This window comes from Centruroides sculpturatus, unplaced genomic scaffold (genome assembly GCF_000671375.1).
Source record: "Centruroides sculpturatus isolate CEXI.00-Female unplaced genomic scaffold, Cexi_2.0 scaffold1909, whole genome shotgun sequence".
Lineage (NCBI taxonomy): Eukaryota > Metazoa > Arthropoda > Arachnida > Scorpiones > Buthidae > Centruroides > Centruroides sculpturatus.
The window spans coordinates 1-14,631 of record NW_019386114.1 but is presented as its reverse complement, the minus strand read 5'-3'; the positions used below and the strand labels follow the sequence as shown (position 1 = coordinate 14,631).

Genomic DNA, 14,631 nt, shown 5'->3' with positions numbered 1-14,631 from the left:
ATGAGAATGAAGTAGAAAAGCGTACATTTTGATTCCTTCTGGAGGAAGTCTCTATTAAATAATAATAACAATTCTGTTGTTTTTTTTCTAAAAAAAAGAAAGCATGGTTTAAATTAATACCTGACGTAAACAAGATGGATGTGCGTGTCCTGCCACAATATATTCTTTCTGTTTCGGTGGGATAAACACGCAAGGATACCATAAATTTCCAAAACTTAATACTGCAGCATCGTGTTTACGGAGTTTTGGCGTATACGTAATTCTAAATCCAGAATTATCAACGATTCCTACGCGAAAAGCCTTTTATTATCATTGAAAACATTTAGCATTATATGAATATAAATTACCTCTTTTTAAACTGGGATTATCGTAATGAGTTTCTAATAAAAGCCATTTAACTTCTGGAATACCTAATGGAAGACCTGCTTGATCAGGAAAAATAAACGACTACAAAAGATTAAAAATAAATAAATATCTTATCATCCTTAAAATTTAAAAATATAAAATTTATTTACGTCTCCTCCAATGGCCCATCCATAGGTAACAGTAAAACAAAATGGAAATTTCGGCAAGTTATCTTTAGTATAACATTCAGTGTATTCTTCATTTAAATAAGGCGCTATTTTTTCCGTCTCGACGTTTGTACACTCATATAATATCATATGATGTACAAGTTTTTCGTTTCCCGGTTCGATAACTGTATCCACCTAAATATATGTGTTAATGGTAAGTATTTATGTAAATTGGAACATCAAAAATATAAAAATATAAAGAATTTACTTTAACAATGTGATGTTTTCGACTTAATTCAGGTACTCTGAAAAATTTGCAGTAGTATTCAGTATCACTATTATCAGGAATTCGCACCTAAACGATGAAAAGTACAGAGTATTGTAGGAATAGCTACAGTTTAATAATATATTTTCAGTGTAAAAGCAATCAGTAAAACATCTTTTTTTAGATAAAATAATATAAAATATTTGAAAGATTATAAGTATATTTATACAACAAACATCCTTAATATCTTTAACATTTTTATTTTCATTTTGGCTCGATGGGCATGCCATAAGTATCAATATAGATCTATGAGATCTAGGGTAATCATCAAGGTCGGACAGTTTGGCTTTTAGTGTAAATGCTATGTTCTTCTTCCTCGTGATCTCGAATCGGACGTTAATTTTATGATTTATTTTAAAAATGAGCATTTATTTACGTTTTTTTGAATATCTCAATCTGTTGATGAGATGAAATTTGAAAAAATGTTAAAAAAAAACTGTATGAGCCCTATGTTTTATAATGCCTTTATTGGACATTATTCTTTCCATCTTCATGTAATATATCAAATACAAGTATATTGTATCATATTGGCATGTATGCGATTTCAAATTTCTAAAAAGGACTCTCTCTTTTTTAATATTGCATACATATCAATAGGATGCTTTATACCTTGTACTAATACAGGCTATTACTATTAATCACATATATTTATGTGTTAGATCATATATGACAGCAAAAAGAATGAAAACGCTTGCAATGCTTGTTTCGCCTCTATGTGACTACATTTTGCAAATTGACTCAACTTTCCAAAAAAAAATTCTTCAATGTGATAGGAAACGTTAATCATTAATAAGATTAAAATACAATTCGATAATTGCTAATACTCACGTTTGAATGTGTGACTTCCCAGTGATACAGATCGCTAGGATTTTCTAGCAATACACCCCTCTCATACTTCTTTAAAGTAACACTCTTGGTTCCTCTATTTTTTGGACCATGATATGAGATCTCACCCGTAGAACCAGGATTTTCGTCATTGTAGGCGAATATTAATCTCGTAGTTTCATCCTGTATGTTATGTTTTCCTTTAGAAAATGTCACTAAATAGAATACCATTGATAAATCTTCTGTACTTACAGTTATGTGTAAATCTTGTGAATCGCAAGGAATGAGAAATCTTTTAAAACGAAACTTTGTATGCGTATCGGTCTTTTGATACCACAGAAGTTCCCAATCTTGATGTTCGTCAATTTCCGGAAGAAACTTTCCTTTGGCGTATCTGTCCTGTAATAACCAACGACAATCGGTGAATCAAAATAATATCATAGCTTTACTTGTTTTAGGCATTTTTTCCCCTTTTCTGGGCATTTAATCTAAGATAATTATTCTATTATCAACCAATTCATATAACACGTAATATTCTGTTATGTTAATTAATTATGATAATTGCCTTCTTATCTGTTGTTGACTTCATTTTGTTTTTGTATTTAATTTTTTAACTGTTATTTAATATTTATTCCATTTAAAAGTCTACAATTACTAGAAGTCAATGTTAACTACTGTTATCATTAGAGTAATTGTAATTTCAAAGTAAGATTTGGAAGTAGATTATGTTCCATCAAGAGGATTTGTGTTTATGTTATACTGGGGCTTGCATCTCAATATCCTTAATGTTATATGAAACAATATTACAATAATAGAAAAAAAGAATATAAACGCTTAAAATAACTTGTATTAGCAGTCATTATGATTCCTCGGGCATAATTTTTATATTTTTGTCATTTTCTAACTTGTGAAAGAAGATGGCGGAAGGCTAAGCTGCTAAGGTGGCAGCCTGCGGCTCTGGAGGATTCAGTATTGAATCTGAACGGGTAGGAAAAACCAGGAACTTTTTAGGGATGGTCCGTCCCTATACGAGGGGGACCCAAAAAAAACCGAACTGAGAGCGCTGCCATTCGTAGTAGTAGAGAGTTCTCCCGTTACATGGGGTTAGAGACCATCATGAAACAGTTGTCCAAACGGTGTCAGTTTGTAGGTTTATGTTTGAGCGTAGTGTTGTGTTTCTTTTACTGTTATTTTGTTCCACCTGCGAAGTTCTAAGAGACCTTCAACATCTCGAAACAATGAAAACGTTGAAAAAATCCGCCAAAAAAGTGTTAAGACGTCTGCGAGAGGATATGCGAAGGAAACGCCCGGAACTTTGGCGATCAGGTGACTGGTTCCTTCATCACGACAACGCCCCCGCACACACGGCCTTACGAGTGACTCACTATTTGGCCTCTTGGGATGGCCTGTCGTTCTCCCCCTCCATATTCACCAGACCTAGCCCCGTGCGACTTTTTTCTGTTTCCGAGAATGAAGAAAAATCTAAAAGGGAAGCGTTTTGATGATGTGGAGGCGGTAAAAACAACTTCGCTAAGGACACTGGACGATATCAAGGTTGAAAAGTTCTAGAGATGCTTCAAACAGTGGGGGAAAAGACTTGACAAGTGCATCGCATCTAATGGAGAGCACTTTGAAGGTGACTGAAAAAATTTTGTAAAAAAGTTAATAAATAAAGTTTTTATACAAAAAATCCGGTTATTTTTGGGTCTCCCCACCATTTGGACCTCGTTCTTCACACCCGATTGGCTTTTTGTGGAATTAACTATAATGGGTGATCCATAATCAGCTTGTAAAAAGACCTTCTTAATGCCTAAAGATGTTTAAAAAAAACTTGTAAAAGAATTAAATCTGTAAATTTATCATGAAGTTTTATCTGTATTTGATACTAATTATTATTATAAATGTAGAGCAAATTATTTACATGCAATTTGAAGAACTTGTAGACCTATAAATTAGTATAGTCCGTCTGTCCATCTGTCTGCCTTTTCTTAATATCGACAACACAGTTAGATACGTGAAAGACGAGACAGATTTGGAAACTTTAGAGACAGAAGACCCCGATTAACTATATCCAAACTTCCGGTCTAAAAGAGAATGAAAAGTCGAGTTATTTCAATTCAAAAATATTCTCCCGAAAGTTGTTAGATAGATGACCGGCAGGACTTTATTGTTAACGGAAAAGTATGATGTACAGTACAAGAGCAAGACACTACAGTACTGTACTAATTTCAGATGGACAGCATAAATTTTAAGTTAAATAAATTAAAAATATGATTAAATATTTCAGCTAGACATTGTGACTTGGTCACAATGAATACTCGTTTTCAAGTAAAAAAAAATATTTTTTATTTAATCAATGAATGCATTAAATTAAACAAGATTACAAATACTAAAAGTAGAATGAAGAAGAGGAGAAGAAAATGGGAAGAATATAGCGAGATGATCTAGAAACAAAACGGGAGAGAGTTAATGAGATTAACAAAGAAAAGAAAACTGTGAAGACACTTATATTCTGTAGTGAATAATTACTGTTAATGATATCGCGTATACTATAACATATCATTCACGTGAAAAAAGAAAAACATTTTTCATTCTTCTTCGTTCTTGTAATATGAGCCCTAATAGTATCTTTTCCGTAAAAATCGTGGGTTTCACCAAGATCAAATGGTAAATGTCGAGATCCACATATCGGGGGAGACAGTCCATAAAAAATTCTTGAGAAGTTGCTGGCCAGAATTCACAGCTGCAGGTTGCAAGCTGATGCCTCAATTGCTTCGATCTTCCGGCCGACTTGGAAATACTTACAGATATTGATTCTTGTAAATATAAAATACATGATAAATGTGTAAGGCTCTGGACAGGTCCGAACCCTCACTGAAATTCTCGTTAAAATATTTTTCTGAAACAAAAAAGAAAGCTAGAAATATTGTTTTATATAAAAATGCGACGCGAACATTTAAACAATAGAAGAATGTAAGTCCTAAGATCGATCATCTCCGGTTGGGATCGAATTAAACGTCGATTTTGATCTCTCTCGCTATCTAAGTTGAGATCTCGTTACACACCGTAACAAGTGATCAGTCACTTGGGAACGAGAACGAGGAAATGGACGATTGAAGACAGAAATTAATAAAATCCCAGAATTTCAAGAGCGAAAGTTCCAACTGTCGGACCAATTGTTGTGTATGTGCTTATCTTTGTCTACGTCTCCTTTCCTCGAATCATCCCGGATCCGTCGACATGTCGAAGAAATTCTCAAGGCAGAGACACTCTTTCATTTCGGTCTATCTTGGAAAGAGAGGAAGTCCCAGAGATCGCCGCCGACTTAAAACTTCCAAGATGGTGAAAATCTTGTAAGATTCTTTCGTGTCAAATAAACATTTAGCTGTAACCGTAGGGTCTATCTCGGTGCCAATCACCCGCATACCTTCTTGATCTCTCATCTGTCCCGATCATCGCATTCTTATAAATATAAACTATAAAAGAAATAACCTTATAGCATGTAGAAAGGAGAGTTACATCTCCTCTTTACTCCGACAACTGCCAAATTTTACTTCACAAGTCTGATTACATTAGATTGGACTGATGGAATAAAGCAACACAACATGGGCGATCTGCCAAGATGGTGCTTCCCAGGTGGACTTTTCATGAAAAATTGATCCTATTTAGGTGTTAAACGCGTGGAGTTTTGGATAATTTAATTACATAATATAAAAATTGAAAATTAATTATAATGTTAATAATTGAGTTAAATGTAATAAGGTTTAAATAATTTACATTGTTTAATCTGATTTTAATCATCTTAATTTTTACGATTCAATTAACAATTTTTAGGTAGTAAAATAGAATTAATAAACTTTTCATTACTTCTAACTTATAATTAAATGATAATATCATTAATTAAAAATGATTTAATATTATGAATATGGAATTATTTTTGAATATAAAAAATATTTCAATTGAATTAAAGTATTCTTACTAATTTAATTATTCAAATGATATAAATCTCTAAATATATGATTGATATAAATTTTAATCATTATAATATATGTTTTAAAGATTTAAATTGATCTTTCGATAGAAAAAATGGTTAATTTCTTCCAAAATCTTACGTGAAATGTGGCTTTTCCGTTGTTAATCCATCCGATGACCACGTCGCTACCTTCCATTCCACCATTTGGAGAAATTCCCAATCCAACCCATCCTCTAGTTGCAACTTCTACTTGAAAGGTAATAGATTCTTCGTCCGTCGACCACCAAATTTCGTAATTGTCGTCTAATTTTGAATGCCGATCGAAATTTTGTGCAAAAACCGAGAAAATACACAACACTAAAAAAGTGAAAATGGACATTTTAAAGGTAAGAAACGCTAGACAAAGAACCAGTTTGAATCTCTAATCGCATCCCTTTTAATGAGCTGTTTTTTATATTTAAAAAAAAAAAACACTATATCTAATCAAGAAGTAGACCATTTTACCGGTAAACAAATAAAACTGGATAAAATTCATGTATTTTTTTTCAAAAAATTTTTCTATTAAAACAAACTAAATGTTGTAAAATTAAAAGGTATAGTTTAAATGATTGATAAATTTTTTAAAAACCGGTTTATCTTACACTGTGAATTTAGATGGATCTTTTTTGACACGATTAAAGTCGTTGTCCTTGTCAGTGAACGAATTAATGTACAGTACAGCAGTTTTAATAATAATCGAAATAGTATCTCCTTAAATTATATTTTAAAATTCTGTTTACTTTCAAGTTTACTAAATAGATTTTTATTACATTTACGGACACATTCATTTATGCTTTAGTGTTGATGACATTGACCTTACTTTCGCCATCAAGTGTTTCATTATGGCAAGTTTTTATTTGCTCTTGAACCTCTGTGGAGTCATTTATTCGCTCTTTCACGCTCGTATGAACTGCTATAAATCTGTTTCAAACAAATAATTGTCGCAAATGTCACGATATATTTTTGACCTTATCGAATAATACTATCTCTATTTCAATATATAATATATTATTTCCTGTTTGGGATGCTCAAAATCTATGTCATTGTAATTACACCTATTCAAGGGTTCGAATGTTTCAGATAGATTTGAACCGTTCTTCTTGACAGAAACGAATTATAATAAATTGAAAATTCGGTAAATTCAGCATTTAAAAGTATAAATGTATAATAATGTTTAGACCTTACATATTTGAATGAGTGCTAGCATAATTAATGCAATATTACGGGCTGAAAAGAGTTGACGAGTGTTGCAAAAATTGTTTTACATGAAGTGAAAAATAAATACAAAGAAGCTTATAATGAGGAAATATTAAATTAAGACTGTAAAAGTTAGTGTGTATAAATGAAATATTCTATTTGGAAGAAAATAAGTATTATAAACTTTATTAAACAATCAACATCCCCAAAACGGTCGCTAAAAAGTATAAACTGTTGTGAAGGATTTCACAAAGTTCATAATTTCTTATTCTACTGCAGTCATCCCAGCGTGTGGTTTCTATATGCTTGTAGAAGGACTTGACTTTCCTATAATACTGACTAGTGCATAGGCAGGTTTACAAAAAGTAAAAAAGAAGATATTATGAGGTACTACATGACAGTTGCCATTTCTGTCCGGCAATGTGGAACATAAATATAATTTCTTAATGACATTGGCTAATTTGCAATAACGAATTTTATCTGAATATTTATTTATTGTTTAATATCGGTCTCCAAATTAATCCTGTCTTCTCCATTTACTTCGAGTTCTTTTTTAACAGTTGGAAGATTTTTCAGATACAGAATTAGCGAAATTCTTTTCATTTTAAATAATCACTGTGAAAAAATAAATTATATAGTTAATTAACTGATACCAGTAATAAAATACCTTTAAATAGGTATAAACAAAATGAAGATGAAATGTAAGAAATAAAAGTGAAGGAGCAATTATTGTGACATGATCACAATGCCAGGCTGCAATTTTTAATCATATTTTTAATTTATTTAATTTAAAATATATGCTTTCAATCTCAAATTAGTTGTGGCTTGCCCCTATACATTATATTTTTCCTTTAACAATGGAGTCGTGCCGGTCATCTAACACTTTTAAAGGAAAATTTTTTGAATTGAAATGACATGACTTACGATTTGTATCGGAAGTTCGTATAGGAAGTTCTAATTTTCGGTCTACAGTTTTTTTTTCAAATTGAAGCCCAATAATCACCAGATATTATCATATCGCTTTGTCATGATTTAGAAATAAAAAATATATTTTTCCTGCCATAGTTATGTTATGTAATATTTACATCTTTTTAAAAATTATATTTATTACAAGAAACTATATATTTCGGATGTTCCAAAGAGATTACTAAGAAGAGAAACCACTGAACATTAGTAGTTAGTCGTGGATTTGCGACTTGCTAATGGTCTGACCACATTTGTAACACATAAATAGGAACCAGTTTCCCTTAGAAATTCCCTCTCTGAGATTCGGAGGCATTCCGGAGGCAAATCGCCAACCCGTTACGTTGTCGTGTACAAAGAAACAAACTACATAAGAATGTGTTAAAGATACTTTTATTCTGCCAATTCGATTTCATGCGTGTATCGTTCCTCCTCTGACTATGACTCTGCATTCAGAATCTAATTCCTAAATAGGAGCAGTACTCCCGATCCTAGAGCATCAGATTTCGAGGGACATGGTAATATCTCGTCCTGTCTGCATTCTTACTTGACTTACATGGTGCATGCATATGCATCTCTTTCCATATGTGAGATGGCAATTGTGGTTTTTCGTTTCCAGTTTGGTGTAGTTAATTTGTTTCTACTCTCTACCGCACTCTTCTCTGATTATGTCCAAATTTGTTTATTATTATTAAATAATTGATGTTTTTATTATTGGGTTAGGTAGTTTGTCGTGGACACTGGATGTACAGTACCATAACATATTTGTTAAAATACAAGTAAAGAGAAATCTACTTTGATGGTTTTAAATGTTATGTTATTGATTTAATTTTTTTAAGTAGCGTAATAAATAATATTAAGTATTTGAAGTGGAAAAACAAATAAAAATATATTTAAATATTTATAGTTAAGATGTAAAAGGCCTAGTTAAAACTCCTGCTATCATGATTCCATACAATCATAGGAATGGAGCCTCGACATTTATCATATTTATTTATTTATTTTATTATTATTATTAATTATTATTACAATTAAATGTGTTTATATTATTATTTTTCATTTCTATTATTAATTAATGTTTTTCCTTTTGAATAAAGTTAATCGACAAACACTGTTTACTTTTATTCCCCTATAATTTCTGTTACAAATATTTACGCTGAAGAACATTAAAGTCTTCTTCATACACAGACTACAATTGTATAACAATAAATTAATATACTCACAACATAGCAAAGTTATTAATTATACGCTATAAAATCACAACGAAAACTATTACATATTAATACAAAATATTTTAATCGTAAGACTTCGATAAGAATTTGAAATTGTTTCATTTAAAGAAGTTTTAACAATAAATCGGACACTGTGTATATGAAATATTCGAAATATTCATACCTGTTAACGGCATTGTCTGTTTCTGTGAAATCTAATCTAATAAAGAATCTGATACCGTTTACAGAAAGCAGAAAGCATATTGTTACGTAGAACTAGTTCATGCAATTTGATGTTCAGTGGTTCTGGACTGTACGTTAATCAAAAAAGACTCTGACAATTTAAAACCCTTACGATGCCCTTTTAAAAATACGAGGATTTCAAATAGTAAGAGATTGACTCGACTCGTAATTTACATGAATTTCGCAAATTCTAATGTACTTAATTAATTCGTGTTTTATTATTTTTTCACTTCGAATGGCCGAGCGGTTAAGGTGGTAGCTTACGGCTCTGGGAGACCAGGAATCGATCCGAACACATAGAAAACCATCAGGAACCCTGATATGGTCCATCGGGCTCCGTCTCAGGCCACCAAGCCGCCATTGGGGGCCTAGCCGAACCTATAATGGGCTTGCTAAAAAGACCCTCTTTGTTCCTTTAGGGAGAAACTGTTAAAAAAAAACCTTAGTATAAATGTATATTCGGCTTATATAAAATGAGATTAAAGGCTGATGTCAAAAATTATAAATGTGAGTACAAGTTATATTGTTATAAAGCATATGTAATCTTGAGATTTTTACTCACTGAATAGTTTATAAAAGTAGAGTCGTTCTCGAAGCTCGAGGCGACAGGGTCTTCAGGGACTCCATAAAGATAGACCACCAGACCCCAAAAATATAAGTATTTTTTATATTGTTGCAACATAGAATTCATTTCAGTACCAGAATCCTAAATTGAACTGTATGTCGCAACAGCCAGTGAGACTGATGATCAGCCATACGGCTTTGGCCTGAATTAAGATCTAAGAAACACGATGGAATAATTATCTTGTTTACTATTAAATCCGTACAGATACACTTATTTTTCTATACAACTCATAAATTATGATAATAATCATAACTCGAGTTATTACGTAAATTCTAAGTTATGAGTGTCTAAGAATAGCCGAATGTGATATAGCCTGAGATGAAAATATTATTTAGTTATTGCTTCTACATTTATAACTTTCTTTGTGAATCTTCTTCACCTTAGGATATCTGGATAGAACAAAAGACTGAAAATAATAATAACTACGAATTAGTTTTTTTTATTTCACAAATTTAAATATATTTTATATGTATTAAATATGATGAGAAATAGATAAATGGATTAGTCATATATAAAGACCGATTGTAACCTCTTTGTTAATACACGTAATTTCCAGCGATGGAGTTAAAAATATATTGCTTTTTCCAAAAAAAAATTCTCCAAAACGGAAGCGGATAGAACCAAACAGTTTTTTGCGTTATAATCCTGTTTAATTCTTCTATTAACGTACGATTCAGAATTTTAAAAATCGAGTTCGTTAATTTTCTATGAATTTTTTTAAATCGTAGAAGATTCGTAGAAAATTAATTAATTTCATTTTTGAAATTATATAGGATAACTAGAAGAATTAAATAGGTTTTTAACGAATAAAACTGTTTGGTTCTATCTGCTTCTGTTTTCGAGAATTTTTGGAAAGGATTTTCTCATAGAAAAAACATTACATTTTTAACGTAATCTTCTGGAGATCGCACGCATAACCAAAGAGTTTACAATTATCCTTAAGGCATAACGACCTATCATAGTGAATCGAAGAGTTGAAGGCTCAAAACGGTACAGTCCAAGAAAGACAAATGTTCAAAACGGTACATTGAATAGACAAAACAATACTGTATTAAAATCATAGGAAAAAACTAAAAACGAAAGCAAAATAATAGAACTTTTTAAATACAGAATGTAATTACCAGTATTCCTTTTCCTCCTCTATCAGCGCAAATATTCAGTTGAGGACCATATCTCATTGCATTCTGTACAGAATTGACAGATTGATAATCCCATGGATAAGTATTTAAAAACTCGTAATAACTCTGATTCTTTCCAGTTGATGGTGAGATGACGAATCTATCATCACTGAGAAAATAAACATATCAATAAACCTTTATTAATTACAGTTCAATTATTCAAATTCAGTGCTTGTACCAAAATACTGTAAATAATAATTAATACTTATATAATAAATAATTTGATATAATAACAATTGTTATTTTTTGAAATATACTTTTAAGTTAAAATTGAATAATATTTGTAGAAAATATTTTATAAATTTAACGTAAATACTGTATTCAGGAAAGTAATTTCTGGATATATAACAAGATTTTTAATTATATTTTAACTCATAGTTATATTTATTGTATAAATTTAGATAAAGCTTGTGTATTCTAATTATGAATGAAATAATTTAAATGCTAAAATTTATAAAATGAACAATTACTCTTTCACTATTTAAATCAATGAAAATATTAATAAGACAGTTTTATTGATATAAGAATTAAAATAATGTGAAAAGGCTTTTTATTATTTGTAAAATTCTGAAAATTTCTTTATAGGTACAGTACAGTACACCGAACTATCTATTATCAGGATAATCCAAACGATCCCTCTACAGTTTAGAGGGCTACTTTGAATTTTCCATATACTTTTTTATAGTTTAATCTTATAAAAAGCCATTCGGAAGTTTTAAATGGACTACGGCATATAAACAGATCAACTCCATTAACGCGAGTTCCAAGTTTAATTGTACTAAGGAACAATACACAACACGAGGGTACCGAACGTTACATTTTCTTATTAATTACTTGTGTAATGTACAAAGTTTTGATTTAAACATTAAGGTTCACTAAACAACACTTCAGAAACGCAAATGAATCATTCCGTTACTCAAGGATTGCGACCCTAACGTTATGTAACGTTTTCTTAGTTGAGAAAAACATTAGGAAGAGAAAATACCAAGTGAATATTTTAGAAATGTCCTATCTTAGTCTATTCTTCTATATTTAAAAGTAAGACGTATAACTTACTCCGACATTTCTTTCACTCCGAGTCTTTTCATAACATTGAAAGGCGACGGGCAACTAGCTAAAAAAGATATCTTTAACCTTGGATAATATGCAAAAAATGCCAGACACATTTCTTTTCTCGTCGATAATCCTCCCTAAAAAATAGAATCGATTAATTCAAATTGAAATTTTTAACTTGTATATTTTTATCATTTCATTTTTGTTGTTATCGTTATCCTTTCTAGTTGAGAGAAATAATGAAAACATTTGATTCGATAGTAGAAAATTGAAATAATTATTTCCAAAATCTACATAAAATATTTCCTAAACGATATACATATTTAGAAATTAGAAAACGTCATAAATTAATGCTTTTATGTTAATCCACAGAAAAATAATCCAACTTTGTCAAGTCCAGGAAATGCAGCGGCATGGGACAGAACTGCATTGTCCTATCTATCGGTCGTATGTCTGCCTGGGAATGAATTGCCACGCGATGCTGCCGATACAAAACCTATTCTAGTTGAACCTAGCTATCATCTCCTGCATGTTCTGCCAGTTGTAGATAGCATTTAAGTGAATGCATGTAATAGTGACGTAAATTTCAATGTATTTGTATCCATTGCAGTCATCATTGCCTCACTACTTTACGTATAAGCGCTTGTAAATATGCATGGAAGTATACCAGAAACTTCGATATCGAGAAGACAATAGACTAAACCGTAATAATTGACTGCCACAAGAATATTAGTTCAGAATAGTCGTTAGCACAGGTCTTGGTGCAACTAGAAGATATAAGACATCACAGTCCTCTACCTGAATAATTTCATTCTTTTATAAGGACATCGGAGAAATGTGTTTCCATTTGTATTTTCAAGATTGCGTTTTCAATTTGTATCTTGTATTTACGTAAATATTGCAGTAGAACTAATGCACAGAACGTGATACATTAGTTCCACTGCAATGCTAGAAAGACGTTCTTTTTTCATAGATACATGTTAAAGCGAGCACCTTGTATGTATATATAGACTATATGATTAAATAGATATTTAAATATCTATTACTTAAAATTACTTTAATTATTAAACTAAGACTTAAAACTACTTCAAAATATTTTATTGTGTTACTTACAAACGTTACATTTGAACTTCTTGAAGAATCGTAAATGCATTCTACCACTAAATGATCATTCTGTTAGAGAATATGTAATTCAATTCAATGGCATTATCATATATTTTATATTCATCATAATATACAGCATAGAATAACTTGTGTTATGTCGTACAGTCAAAAAAGAATTAAAATTTTATACTCACGGGCAGTAGAGTGCGTTCTTCAAATAAATATTTAAATTGCTATTAAAAATTTTTTTAATTTAAAGAAATATTTTCATTCTAAATTCAATACGTTAACTGTATAATTACTTACCTGATAATTAAAATCGTAATTTAAATCTTTAGCTAAAGGAATTAACTCTTCTCCATTTCGAAAATGTCTGACTATGACTTTTTTACCTAAATTTTGAAATTTTTAATAATTTTTGAAAATTTGTTTTCAAATGTAATAACATATTGGTACCTAGAAGATGAGTATGAAGTAGAAAACCAAATATTTTGATTCCTTCTGGAGGAAGTCTCTGTTAAATAATAATAACAATTTCTTTACTTTTTTCTAAAAACAAAAAGAAAGAAAGAAAGAAAGCATGGTTTAAATTAATACCTGACGTAAACAAGATGGATGTGCGTGTCCTGCCACAATATATTCTTTCTGTTTCGGTGGGATAAACATGCAAGGATACCATAAATTTCCAATAGCTAATACTGCAGCATCGTGTTTACGAAGTTTTGGCGTATACGTAATTCTAAATCCAGAATTATCAACGATTCCTACGCGAAAAGCCTTTTATTATCATTGAAAACATTTAGCATTATAAGAATATAAATTACCTCTTTTTAAACTGGGATTATCGTAATGAGTTTCTAATAAAAGCCATTTAACTTCTGGAATACCTAATGGAAGACCTACTTGATCAGGAAAAATAAACGACTAGAAAAGATTAAAAATAAATAAATATCTTATCATCTTTAAAATTTAAAACTATCAAATTTATTTACTTCTCCTCCAATGGCCCATCCATAGGTAAGAGTAAAACAAAATGGAAATTTCGGTAAGTTATCTTTAGTGTAACATTCGGTGTATTCTTCATTTAAATAAGGCGCTATTTTTTCCGTCTCGACGTTTGTACACTCATACAATATCATATGATGTACAATTTTTTCGTTTCCCGGTTCGATAACTGTATTAAACTAAATAAATGTGTTAATAGTAAGAATATTCGTGTGAATTAAAGCATTAAATGATGAATAATTTACGTGAATAATGTGATGTTTTTGATTTAATTCGGGTACTCTGAAAAACTTGCAGTAGTATTCAGTATCACTATCGTCGGGAATACGCACCTATACAATAAAAAATACAAAGTATGAAACACCTGTCTTTTTAGAA

General features: G+C 30.7%; 1 protein-coding gene and 2 long non-coding RNA genes across 3 annotated transcripts; all 3 read right to left on the bottom strand.

Moving 5' to 3' along the window:
• Positions 1-544: 544 nt before the first annotated feature.
• On the bottom strand, positions 545-2,333 carry LOC111613666. The gene is made up of 4 exons (XR_002754802.1): positions 1,915-2,333; positions 1,666-1,845; positions 781-867; positions 545-707 (listed from the first exon to the last, which is right to left on the bottom strand). It is a non-coding gene; the product is annotated as an uncharacterized LOC111613666 (long non-coding RNA).
• Positions 2,334-2,666: 333 nt separating this feature from the next.
• On the bottom strand, positions 2,667-3,985 carry LOC111613667. The gene is made up of 3 exons (XR_002754803.1): positions 3,584-3,985; positions 3,378-3,472; positions 2,667-3,302 (listed from the first exon to the last, which is right to left on the bottom strand). It is a non-coding gene; the product is annotated as an uncharacterized LOC111613667 (long non-coding RNA).
• Positions 3,986-9,980: 5,995 nt separating this feature from the next.
• On the bottom strand, positions 9,981-14,585 carry LOC111613660 (DBH-like monooxygenase protein 1; the record flags this gene model as incomplete). The annotated part of the gene is made up of 9 exons (XM_023355010.1): positions 9,981-10,067; positions 11,035-11,200; positions 12,148-12,281; positions 13,555-13,640; positions 13,705-13,762; positions 13,846-14,012; positions 14,073-14,172; positions 14,241-14,432; positions 14,499-14,585. Coding segments are annotated over 9 exons (1,077 nt in total), but the record flags the coding sequence as incomplete, so codon positions are not given.
• Positions 14,586-14,631: the final 46 nt, after the last annotated feature.